Here is a 12,222-nt window from a genome sequence, read left to right on the forward strand (position 1 = left end):
ATGTATTTCTCAGATCTTACAAATAGTGCAAATGGAAAATTTAGCATGATTTTAAAGTCACCTGTCAAAGAATACATTTTACTGATTGCTTTTAACCAAACCTACCAATGTTAACAGTATCATGTTAACCAATTATCCACGATAAACGAAGGATTACTGTACATATCTAATATTTCACTGACCCAGCAAAAGGCACAGTGAAGAAAATGCTCATCCTCGATTCGATTTCATCATTCGACTATCTTTATATTACTCAGCTATTAATACAGGTGCAGTAATCCCTCGTTTATCACAGATAATTGGTTCCAAGACCACCCGCGATAGGTGAAAATCCGCGAAGTAATGTCACCCTCTCATTTTTGACATATGTAAATTTTTTGTGTATCAATAAGCGTAAACAAAATCATATAAGTGCATATGTTATCATTAGAACATTAAAGAATAGTTTCAAACATGTAAATAAAATAATATTACAAATAACATACAGAAAATAATGTACAAATAACAAATTTGATACGTGTGTGTGTGTGTGCGTGTGTGCGTGCGTGCGTGCGTGCGTGCGTGCGTGCGTGCGTGCGTGCGTGTGTGTGTGTGCCCGCGTGCACGCGTGCGTGCGTGCGTGTAACATGTGTCCCGACGGGATCACCACCTTATCGTGGTGGGGCACTTTGCGTGACTCCATGACCCCTAGAGCTATGTCGGCTGGAGTCTCGTACTCCTGGTAGGGTTACCCAGGCCGAACTGGTCAAAGGGTAAAGTCCAGACAAAGAGTGATCCCGAAGACCTCAATGGTGGAGCAGGCAGAAGTTGGTAGCAGTGAGAAGCACCACAATGGCTGTAAAAGCGGACGAAGGCTAAGGGAGCACACCCTGACAGAAAAGCAAGCTGGTGGCGGCACACTTTGGGGCGGTTTCCAAAAACCTGGATTCCAGCAGCTTCCTGCAGTTGTAAGAAGATGCCGGTCATCTAGGGTCTCCCTTGCCACTGGAACCATCTCTTTACAATCAAGGCAGACTCCTGTGCGTCTGAGCAGCCCTATCTAGGGTCCGCACTGCTCACCCCAATTGGGGAAAGGCCTAGAAAAGGTGGCCTAAAGATTGCCCACTCAGCCCACTACCCGGACAGGAAACCGCACCTGTCGGGACATTTCATTACGCGGTCGAAAAACAAAATCAATACCATTTAGAATTGCAGCATGGAATATAAGGACACTCCTGGATGCCAGTCCGGACAGACCACAGCGCAGAACAGCACTCGTTGCCAGCGAGCTAAAGCGATACAATGTGGATGTGGCAGTACTCAGTGAGACCCGACTCCTCGAGGAAGGCTCACTCAATGAAGTAGGAGGGGGTTATACATTCTTTTGGAAAGGATACCCCATGGGCAGACCACATCATCATTGAGCTGGTTTTGCAATCAAGAACAGCCTCCTGCTCAAGCTCACAGAATCACCAGTGGGTGTCAGTGAAAGGCTCATGACTCTTCGCATCCCTCTTGCAAAATGCCGACATGTCATTTTGATAAGTGCCTATGCACCAACTCTGCCATCCAATGATGAAGAGAAGGACCGCTTCTACCAGGTACTAGATTACATCCGCAGTCACATCCTGAGGAATGCTTGATTTCAATGCAAGAGTCGGAAAGAACTCGCAGAACTGGAATGGTGTGATCGGCGCCCACAGCATTGGAAAAGTCAACTCCAATGGCATGAGACTTCTTAGTCTCTGTGCGGAACACGACCTTACCATCACAAACACCATCTTCCAACAAAGAACAAATATAAGGCATCCTGGATACATCCCAGCTCCAAACACTGGCACTTGATCGATTACGCGATCGTAAGGAGGGCTGACCTCAAAGACGTGCTTGTTACAAAAGCTATGCAGGGAGGCAGACTGCTGGACCGACCACCGCATGATTCTGACAAAGGTCAGACTGCATGTCCGGCCCCTAGTACGTCATGTTGGCCCAAAGAGGAAAGCACTCAACTGTGCCAGACTCTCCAGCAGCGACACTCGTGACAACTTCCATCGCTCCCTAGCTGAGAAGCTGGCAGACATTGAGCGACTGATTATCTCAGAGTCTGGGATGGATGAGAAGTGGACCGTCCTAGCCAGCACCCTCTTTGACACTGCAGCCCAAGCCATTGGTTTCAAAACCAAGAAACACCAGGACTGGTTTGACCAGAATGCTGGAGAGATATCCACCCTCCTGGACAAAATGCACAAGGCACACAGAGCCACCCTGAACAACCCACAATCCCAAATTACATAAAATGCAATGGCAAGCCTTTCGTTCTGAGGCCCAAACTACTCTGAGAAAAATGTTAAATGAGTGGTGTATCTGAAAGGCTAATGAAATCCAGTCTCACGCCAATAGAAACGATATGCAGTTTCTATGATGCAGTGAAAACCATCTACGGCCCCAGAAACTGCTCCATGGCACCTGTTAGATCTGCTGATGGAACATCTCTAATCAAGGATCAGGCTATGATAGTGGAGCGGTGGGCTGAGCATTTTAACACCGTGCTGAAGCAGGCCACCCAAGCGGACCTAACTGTCCTTCCAGAGCTCCCTGAAGATCCTCACTTGCCAGATCTCAACCTCCCCCCAACCTTTGAATAAGTCCTGCACGCAGTCAAAACCCTGAAAAACAATAAATCCCCTGGACAAGACAGCATGCCGGCTGAACTTCTCAAGGAAGGAGGCTACCTCTGTATACGGACACTGCATCTCTACATTTCAGAGGTGTGGAGACGAGATTGTGTCCCGCAACAGTGGAAAGATGCCAACATTGCGACCATCTACAAGAACAAATCCATCTGCTCCAAAAGTAGGGGTATCTCTCTGTTGGCCACAGCTGGAAAGGTCCTTGCCAAGGTCATGCTCTGCAGACTCATCTCGGCAATATCAGAACGGGTCACCCCAGAGTCACAGTGTGGTTTTCGGAAGGACAGGGGGACAGTTGATATGATCTTTGTGGCATGTCAGCTCCAAGAGTCGGGAGCAGCACAAGGACTTGTTCATTGCCTTTGTCGATCTCTCAAAGGCATTTGACACAGTGAACAGGGGCCTACTGTGGCAAGTCCTGAAGAGATTTCGGTGCCCACCCAAGTTTGTCACCATCCTTGAGCAGTTCCATTCTGGGATGATGGCCCGAGTGGTAGTAGGAAGACACAGCTCAGAGCCCTTTGGTGTGACAACTGGAGTGCGGCAAGGTTGTGTGCTGGCTCCAGTTCTCTTCAACATCTTCCTCATCTGTGTCACAACACTGGTAAACGCAGGAGGATGGAGGAGCAGGCTGGAGTTACCATAGACTTCAGGCTTGATAGCAACCTCTAACCTCTAACCTCAGGAGGCTACTGGCAACTACCTAGCTGACCTCGGAGACAATCATTGAGCATCAATACGCCGATGACTGTGCCCTGGTTGTTCACACACCAGAGGCTCTGCAAAACATCTTCTCGGCAGCTGTAACTGCATATACCAGAATGGGGCTGACGATCAACACCCAGAAGACAGAGGTACTCTGTCACTCCAGTGCTGACCTCTTACAAAACCCAAGAATAACTTTCACAGCAACAGGGCAACAGCTGCTCACGGTGCCCACCTTCAAATACCTGGGAAGCATAATGTCTGACACCTGCTCAATGGATGACGAGATCCAAAATCGCCTTAAGCAAGCATCAGCATCTTTTGATCGCCTCAGGAGAAGGATTTTGTGAACAGCAACCTCAAACTCCACACCAAAGTGCTGGTCTACAGAGCAGTATGCATCACTGCGCTACTGTATGGATGTGAAGCATGGACTATTTACAGCCGCCATCTGAGAAGTCTGGAGACCTTTGGCATCACATGGAAGGACAAAGTGCCGCACACAGAAGTGCTGAACAGGGCAAGCAGCCGTAGCGTGGAGTCCATCATGGCCCAACGTCAACTCAGGTGGATGGGGCACGTCATCCGAATGCCCAGCCATAGACTCCCACGCAGAATCCTCTATGGTCAGTTACACCTGGGCCAACGCAGTGCTGGTGGGCAGAAAAGACGGTTCAAAGATCAAATGAAGACCACGCTGAAGAGATGCCAGATCAACCCCTCTTCACTGGAGGAACTCGCTTCCTGCCGAGACCTCTGGCGCTCCCATTCCTCACAGGGAGTGGATCATATAGAGGAACAGCGCACACAACATCGTGCAGCAAAGCGTGTAAAGAGGCATGCTCGCCAAGCCACCCCTGCTCCCCCCAGCACCTCCTTCACATGCCCAGTCTGTAACCGCATCTGTGGATCCAGGATCGGACTACTCAAACATCAGCAGACTCACAAATAAAAGGAGAAGGTCATCATCGAACCGATGGACAACCATAAGCAAGTAAGTGTGTAACATAAGAAGATGTAACTAAAGTGTATATACTGTAAATGTTTTTAGTACTCTAATTATTATAACAACTTTTCTTTTATAACAAGGTACAAGTGTACATACTATAAAAATGTTTTTAGAACTCTTATTATTATAACAACTGTTTTTATTACAACGCACAAGTGTACATACTGTAAATATGTTTTTAAAACTCTTATCACTTTATGCCATAACTCAATATATATATATATTTTTTTTTTAATTGTCTTTGTTTTTTTTAAAAATCCGCGATTGTGTGGGCAATCCCGACCTTCTGCTGGCGCGCGGGCAACTTTCGTGCCATAATTCCTCAATTGGGAATTTTTTTTTTTTGTTTGTTTTTAAATCAGCGATTGTGTGAGCACTCCCTGTCTTCTGCTGGCGTGCGAGCAACTTTCGTGCCATAATTCCTCAATTTTTAATTTTGTTTGACTTTTTTTTCTTTGAAAAATTCCCAGTGTACTAAGGCCACGATAAATGAACCGCGAAGTAGCGAGGGATGACTATACAATGGACCCCCACTTGCTCACGGTTCACCACCTGCTTTGATTCGCATAATTGGGGATTTTTTCCCCCTTATTTTTTTTTAATTGTCTTTGTTCTGGGCCACCAGTTTTCATGGAAAAGATTTTTATTGAATGTTTACGAAGCATTTTTTTAAAGATTTTGGATAGTTATTTAAAAATGCCTGATTTTCCATTTAATTTAATGAGTTGTATATTTAATGGGGGTCAATTGTAAAGTTGAAAATGTAAATATCGGTCAAAAGTTGTTTTAGGACCTGCCATATCTGCTTGAGGTCGTTGGTAGAGCATGGTGAATTCATCTGGATAATTTTCCACCCAGTTCCAAAATGCCTGTCAAGACAAAACAGAGTTCAAAGAGAATCTGGCATATGATGAACAAGCTTCCAGTTGCTGTTGACACTCTCCTGACGGCAAAAAATAAGCTAACCCCATCTGAAGGTTAACGTGTAATATGAATACAGTGGTACCTCTACTTACGAACGTGTACACTTACGAACTTTTCGGGATACGAACCAGAGCCTCGCAAGTTTTTTTGCATCTACTTACGAACCAATTTTCGACCGTCTCCTTTGCTCTGACATTCCCTGTTTTTCTCGGCATGTCAGCAGTGTAAAAACAAGACTATTGATTAAAAAAAAACAAAAAAAACTCAAAACTTTGAATCATAAAGGAGCATGGCGTATCGTCAGGCTCGCTATTGAGTACGGCCAGCGTGGTGCCAAAGTAGGTATACCCGTGAAAATCCCCTGCTGCAGGAGAGCGCACGCATTAAGTGAAAGGCGGAAGCAATTGCCATGGGGCAGACGGTATCAGCTTGTTTTCAATAAAAACGTGAAGAAAACACTTTTATGTTTGTCGATTTCCATCTTTAGAACCTAGGTTCCTCTTCTTTCTTTTATTTATTAAGTTCTCACTTGTGTTGTGCGCGAGGTGCGTTCAATGACCAATGATATGAATGAATGTTCAATGATACTCGGAAAACTCATAAATTGCACCAAATAAAAATGACGAGTATGTGAGCACATTGCAAGTAGTAGTACTTGGAAGCATACAACAATTTATTAGTGCGACTTTTTGTGTGTCTTCTCGGGAGTATTTTTAGCTAGAGTAGACAATTAGAACAGGTTCCCCCCTCCCTAGGCAAAGTTAGGAGGTCAAGAATAAAGTGCCATTTATTTTTAGTTATAAAGGTTTGAAAAAGTAAAAATAAACCTGTTGTTTAGGTTTTCTGCGTTTTACACAAAGTAATAGGGCAGGCAAAAATTGTGACTTTTGGGATAGTCCGGCGTGCGTTATTTGCTTTTACACTGATTCCTATAGAAAACGTTGCATATACTTACAAACGTTTCTACTTAGTGTTCCCTCTAAGCTGCGCAGCTGCGCAATTGCGCACTGGTCGCGCAGTCTCTGCGCACAAGAAACACTATGCGGCGCACAAAATAAAATTCAGCATAAAATGATTAATATCTCATGCTAAATGTAATCTAATCTAATTAAGTGGACGGATGATTTTCTCCCTGTGCCTTTTTGTAGTGTAAATCAGTAATTCACAGGTGTCCAGCCAATGATATATGGTTCACTTGTGCTACATAAGCAATCATAGGATTGACAGCGCCTGAACATGTGTTTAGAACAGGTCAGCTAGATAACGACAGTGCAGCGGAGTCAAGCGATGCGAATGCTAAATTAGCTAATCATGGCGAAACGAATGAGCAGCGACACATCCACTCGCCATGCCAAAATAAATAAGAGACGCGGCAGTTCTTTTAAGCTTGAATAGCTGCCGGAGTACAAGAGGAAACGGTGAAATTGGATGGGATTTTCTCTTTTTCGAATGAGAAAGGTCTCCTGCAAAACAGGCAGTGAAGCCAAAGTGGCGGGCAAGTTTACAGAGGGAAAAATATGGAAGGAATGGAAGTTGGACTACCTCAAGCGTCACATTCAGCAAAAATGTCATTTGAAAGCTGTTGGAATTGTATGAAGACTCAAGGTGGGACAGGGGATCGGTACAGAGCGCAAAAGACCGACAGAAAAGGAACAAGCTGACACACAAAACAAAATCCGACCCCGAGCAAGTTAAAGTTTTCATTGACAATATTTTATTTATTTATTTTTATTTGTCTGTCTATTTATTTATTTATTTATTTAATTTGGTGTTGCGCAGTGTTCCACAGTGTGCACAGGGAGCTTGTGTGTTTGAACAGACACTCGACGAGCTGGGCCTCAGTACTTCCCTCTTCAAAGTCAAAGTCAGCTCTATTGTCAATTTCTCCACATGCCAAAGACACACAAAGAAACCGAAATTTCGTTCCCCCCTATCCCACGGTGACAAGACATGGCTCACAACAGACAAACAAGTAAACAAGTATAACAAAAGCGTGCTGAATAAATAATGAATAAATAACACAACAATAAATAAATAAGAGGAGCAGAAAAAAAAGGAGCAAGTACAGTAGACATTCCTGAAAATAGCGCAACAGTGCCGCACGCTACGCAGAAGGGGGTAGCGAGTTCAGGGCCCTAACAGCCTGGAGAAAGAAGCTGTTGGCGAGTCTGGTGGTGCGGGAGCGCAGGCTTCCCAGAGGGCAGAAGGTCAAACAAAGAGTGAGCCGGGTGACTCACATCTCTGGCAATCGAGGTTGGATACTGGACTTCCTCTGTCAGAGGCCTCAGGTGGTGCGTGTTGGCGACAAAATCTCCGCCAGCATCACGCTGAGCACGGGGGCCCCCCAGGGCTGCGTGCTCAGTCCATTGCTCTTCACCCTGCTGACGCATGATTGCACTGCGACCTACAGCGACAACCGCATAGTGAAGTTTGCTGACGACACGACTCTGGTGGGTCTCATCACGTAGGGCGACGAGACTCGGTACAGGTCGGAAGTTGACCTTCTGACCACGTGGTGCAGGGACAACAACCTCCTGCTGAACGTCAACAAGACCAAGGAAATCGTTGTTGACTTCCGGAAAGGTCACTCAAAACACCTGCCGCTGATCATCGATGGTGCTGTGGTGGAGAGGGTGAGCTGCACCAAGTTCCTGGGGGTGCACATCAGTGAGGACCTCTCCTGGTCCGCAAACACCTCGTCACTGGCAAAGAAAGCTCAGCGCCGCCTGTACTTCCTGCGGAAGCTCATGCGTGCATGTGCTCCTCAGGCAGTCCTTACTACATTCTACCGTGGCACCGTTGAGAGCGTCCTCACCAGTTGCATCGCTGTCTGGGGTGGTAACTGCACTGAACAGAACTTGAAGGCCCTGCAGCGCATAGTGAATACGGCTGGTAAGATTATTGGTGCTTCGCTCCCCTCCCTGAAGGACATTTACACTTCCCATCTCGCCCGCAAGGCAACCTCGATTGCAAGAGATGTGAGTCACCCGGCTCACTCTTTGTTTGACCTTCTGCCCTCTGGGAAGAGGTACAGGAGCCTGCGCTCCCGCACCACCAGACTCGCCAACAGCTTCTTTCTCCAGGCTGTTAGGACCCTGAACTCGCTACCCCCTTCTGCGTAGCGTGCGGCACTGTTGCGCTATTTTCTGGAATGTCTGCTGTATGCGCACTTGCTCCTTTTTGCTCCTCTTATTGATTGATTGATTGATTGATTGATTGATTGATTGATTGATTGTGTTATTTATTCATTATTTATTCAGCACGCTGTTATACTTGTTTAATTGTTTGTCTGTTGTGGGCCATGTCTTGTCACCGTGGGATAGGGGGGAACGAAATTTCGGTTTCTTTGTGTGTCTTTGGCATGTGGAGAAATTGACAATAAAGCTGACTTTGACTTTTGACTTTGACTTGACTTTGACTTGGAAAATTAGAGGGAACACTGGTAAGAGAAAGAATTTTCAAAAATATTTTTTGTTATCCTGCAGGTATATTTCACCCTATTCATGAATTTGGGGATTTAATTTCATTGGTTCCGTGTTCGGGTTTGTAAGTTACAAACCCGAACACGGAACCAATTAAATTCGTAAGTAGAGGTACCACTGAGTGTCCATAAAAGAGGAAAAATAAAATGATATTTTTAAATTGTGGACACTGAATTGTCACAAAGCTTGACATCAGCATAATGTGCTCACATTACACATTTCAGCTCACTTCAGAAGCCCCAATTTCAGCCATCATCAATTCTTCTACTAAGCGTTTTTCTTTGGGGGTTTTTTGCAACCATTTTCATTTGTAAAAGTACAGTAATCCTAAATTTTTAGATTTCCAAAGTCCAGTTTTTCTAGACTTTGGGGTTTTAGGTTAAAAAAAAGTCATGACATTTGAGAAAACAATTGTGTATAATTCTGATTCTTTGTGGAGCCACTGGTCAGAGACTTTATGTCTGCCCATTAAGAGTCATGTCAATGGTCATACATGATTGGATGTTTAAATGTCTGGTTGAGTACCCGACAGCAGCACAATTATCAGAAATGTGGAGAGCGGTTGCCGCTGCCAAATCCATTAATCCCTGATAATTGTACATTTCAAAGGTCATTAACATGCTTATACCATGGTCACTTCCCAACAGATATGTATGAAACTAGCACAGTTGCATAATACTTTATGACTGTATGCTTCAAGGTCAAATGTGTATTGATTTAATGTATTAAAATTGAAATGCAATATGTTCACATTGGTACAAAACTCCTGGGCACTTCTATTACTTAAACAAAATGAAGCAGTTACGCCTACAGAATAGCTCAATAGAAAAAAAAGGAAGGACCTACCTTTTCTAAACTGTTGATGACTGCTAGTTGTGCAGGCTTTTTAAGGGTTTTAAACTTTAGAACGGTTTCTACAAGAAAGTGTTCACATTGGAAAATCAACAAACTTGACACCCAAGAGACCTATCACGCAAATCTTTACTTTCTAAACCTTAAAAAGTATAACCTTGTAGCAGCCTCTTGAGCTTGGAGCAGTCCACATTAATGTACTGCATCAGCTCTATGTCATGAACATCTACATTGTCCTCTAAGCACACCGTCAACTCCTGTAGCCTGGGGACACACACAAAGGGTGATTCAAAATAGGAGCATCTGAGCACAAACAGTCCCTTTCATGAATGGCACAACATTTCAGAAGAAAGTCCAAACATGTACTAGTGTTTATCTACAATTCTGATCTTGATTCAAGGTCATTTGTTTCATTCTTAAATCGAGGATATCGTTAGTAAAGATTATAAATTCTTAGAGGATTTCCTCCAGTGGAGTAATCCTTGACTGTCGGCAATTATTATTATTATTATTGATAACTTTCTTTTCATTTGGGAAATTAAGAACTTTAAAAAGATAAAAAGAACTTTTAGATGACTAAAAGTTGCACTACAAATGTGTATGATTTGTACGTTGCACTGTTATTCCCATGATCTTTGCAAATCATTAGGCATTATGACTTTAGTTAAGAAAACGTGTTTTTGTTTTCTTGTCTATTTGGATCATGAGCATAAATCTCAAGCAGTTTTGATAATTATATTTCCTTCTAAGAGATAATAAAAGAAAATGACCTAAGGAGGATGCGTATTTTATACTATGTTATAGTTTTACATTTAAAATTCAAACATTATGTCTACCTGTTTTTCTAACAACCATCTATTATTAATGTTATCCCTGGAAATCTGTGCTGATCATGTGGGCCCAGTACTGCCTGTTCAATCAAGGTATTGCGAAGCTGCTGCCGAGCATTTGAACAAAGCGTTTGGATGTTGTGGCAAAATGTGATACTAAATTGAAGGTTCACAATTCAAAATACGGACAGGACCGTATACTGCAAAAACCCTAAAATTATCACTCAAAAAAACTGCTGTGGGCAGTATAAAAAAAATGAACCCTGACATATCACTGTAAAGCAGTGGTCCCCCAACACCGGGCCGCGGACCGGTACCGGTCCGTGGGTCACTTGGTACCGGGCTGCCAAGCTGCACAGAAAAGAAATCTATATATATATTTTTTTTTTTATTGACGATCAATTAATTCAGGTCAAGATGCTCGTCCTGGACTGTTTCCCCAGTCGAGCCCGCAAAGCTAGCAAAAATGAGTAAGAATTTATTTTGAAAAATATAAAAAAATTTGGCGATTCTCTCCCAATTATATCCATCAATGCATCTGTGTCGCTTGACACAGGTAAATTCCGGTCAAGACGCTCGTCCCGCGAAGCTAGCAAAAATGAGCAAGAAACAGAGATGTTTGGAAAGTTTCTTCGGAAAGGGGAAAAAAAATAAAACAATGAGGAGACGGAAGAAGAAGAGGCTACGACTTCTAAGTAAAGGAAAGCTGCATTTAAAAGAAAATTTCAGGAGTCCTACTTAAAATATGGATTTATTGCCACAGGTGACTCTGACGTGCCAAGCTCACTGACAATATGTAGCGACAGGCTAGCTAACGAGGCAATAAAGTCTTCAAAACTGCTTCGGTACATGGAGAACAAGAATCCTGCATTAAAAGTCAAACCTTTGGAATTTTTTGAAAGAAAAAAAGCTGAGCAAGAAGGACATTGTCTCCAATTACGCCTAGATGGGACCGGCTCGTTTCTGAGAAACAAGCTGAGTTCTCCCACTAATTCAACGTAATGGTGAGTTTTATTTTTATGTCTTTTATATTTGTTTTTATGCCAGTCGTATCATTTTATTTCATCGTATTTATATATTTATTATAAATGTATTATTTATTTATATAAAGGCCGGTCCGCGAAAATATTTCTAACACGTAACCGGTCCGTGGCGCAAAAAAGGTTGGGGACCACTGCTGTAAAGCACAGGTGTCCAATTTTGGTCCTCAAGGGCCACTAGCCTGCAGGTTTTAAATGTTTTAGAATGACCAGGATCGTTATGAATCATGTGTGTTGGAGGAGGGACAAAATACTAATACATGCCAGTAGCCCTTGAGGGCTTGGACACCTGTGACGCAAAGGGTGAAAAACTCAAGATAAACTCAAGCGACCATGGTCAGCTAAATGCCTTCAATCATCAATTCCTGAACTGTAAAACAAGAAAAAAAATCTGTCAAGTAGAAACAGTGCAGCTGGGTACCTGGTGGAAATTCGACTGAAAACAGCATTAAAATTGTTGCAGCTAAGAGAGAAGAGAACAGCTGAGGCTGAAGCTCGAAGCTCAGCTGCATGCTGATGGCCCTCACGGTACGTGTGGATGAAATGGCAAATCTCTGGCAATAGCTGTTTGACTAGCATGGTCTCATCCAGCCGCAGGGAGTCTTTGGATTGCTGACAAAGGAAAAGGACATGCAAGTTTGAATGTCAAAATCTTTCCCAATAACATGAAAAAACTAAACTTCTAAAACACCTTATTTTACAAATCGTAAA

At 43.5% G+C, this 12,222-nt stretch overlaps 1 protein-coding gene across 12 annotated transcripts in view; it reads right to left on the bottom strand.

Moving 5' to 3' along the window:
- The window catches only part of nf1a (neurofibromin 1a), a 176,541-nt gene that overhangs the window by 154,561 nt on the left and 9,758 nt on the right, over window positions 1-12,222 (bottom strand). For all 12 annotated transcript variants that reach the window (XM_049725628.2, XM_068651275.1, XM_068651277.1 and 9 more), the window contains 4 exons: window positions 11,933-12,123; window positions 9,799-9,905; window positions 9,636-9,703; window positions 5,177-5,252 (listed from right to left, as the gene is read on the bottom strand). In XM_049725628.2, the coding sequence (XP_049581585.1) occupies window positions 5,177-5,252; window positions 9,636-9,703; window positions 9,799-9,905; window positions 11,933-12,123 (442 nt within the window). The remainder of the gene's footprint in view (window positions 1-5,176; window positions 5,253-9,635; window positions 9,704-9,798; window positions 9,906-11,932; window positions 12,124-12,222) is intronic.

Source organism: Syngnathus scovelli, chromosome 7, assembly GCF_024217435.2.
Source record: "Syngnathus scovelli strain Florida chromosome 7, RoL_Ssco_1.2, whole genome shotgun sequence".
Classification (NCBI taxonomy): domain Eukaryota; kingdom Metazoa; phylum Chordata; class Actinopteri; order Syngnathiformes; family Syngnathidae; genus Syngnathus; species Syngnathus scovelli.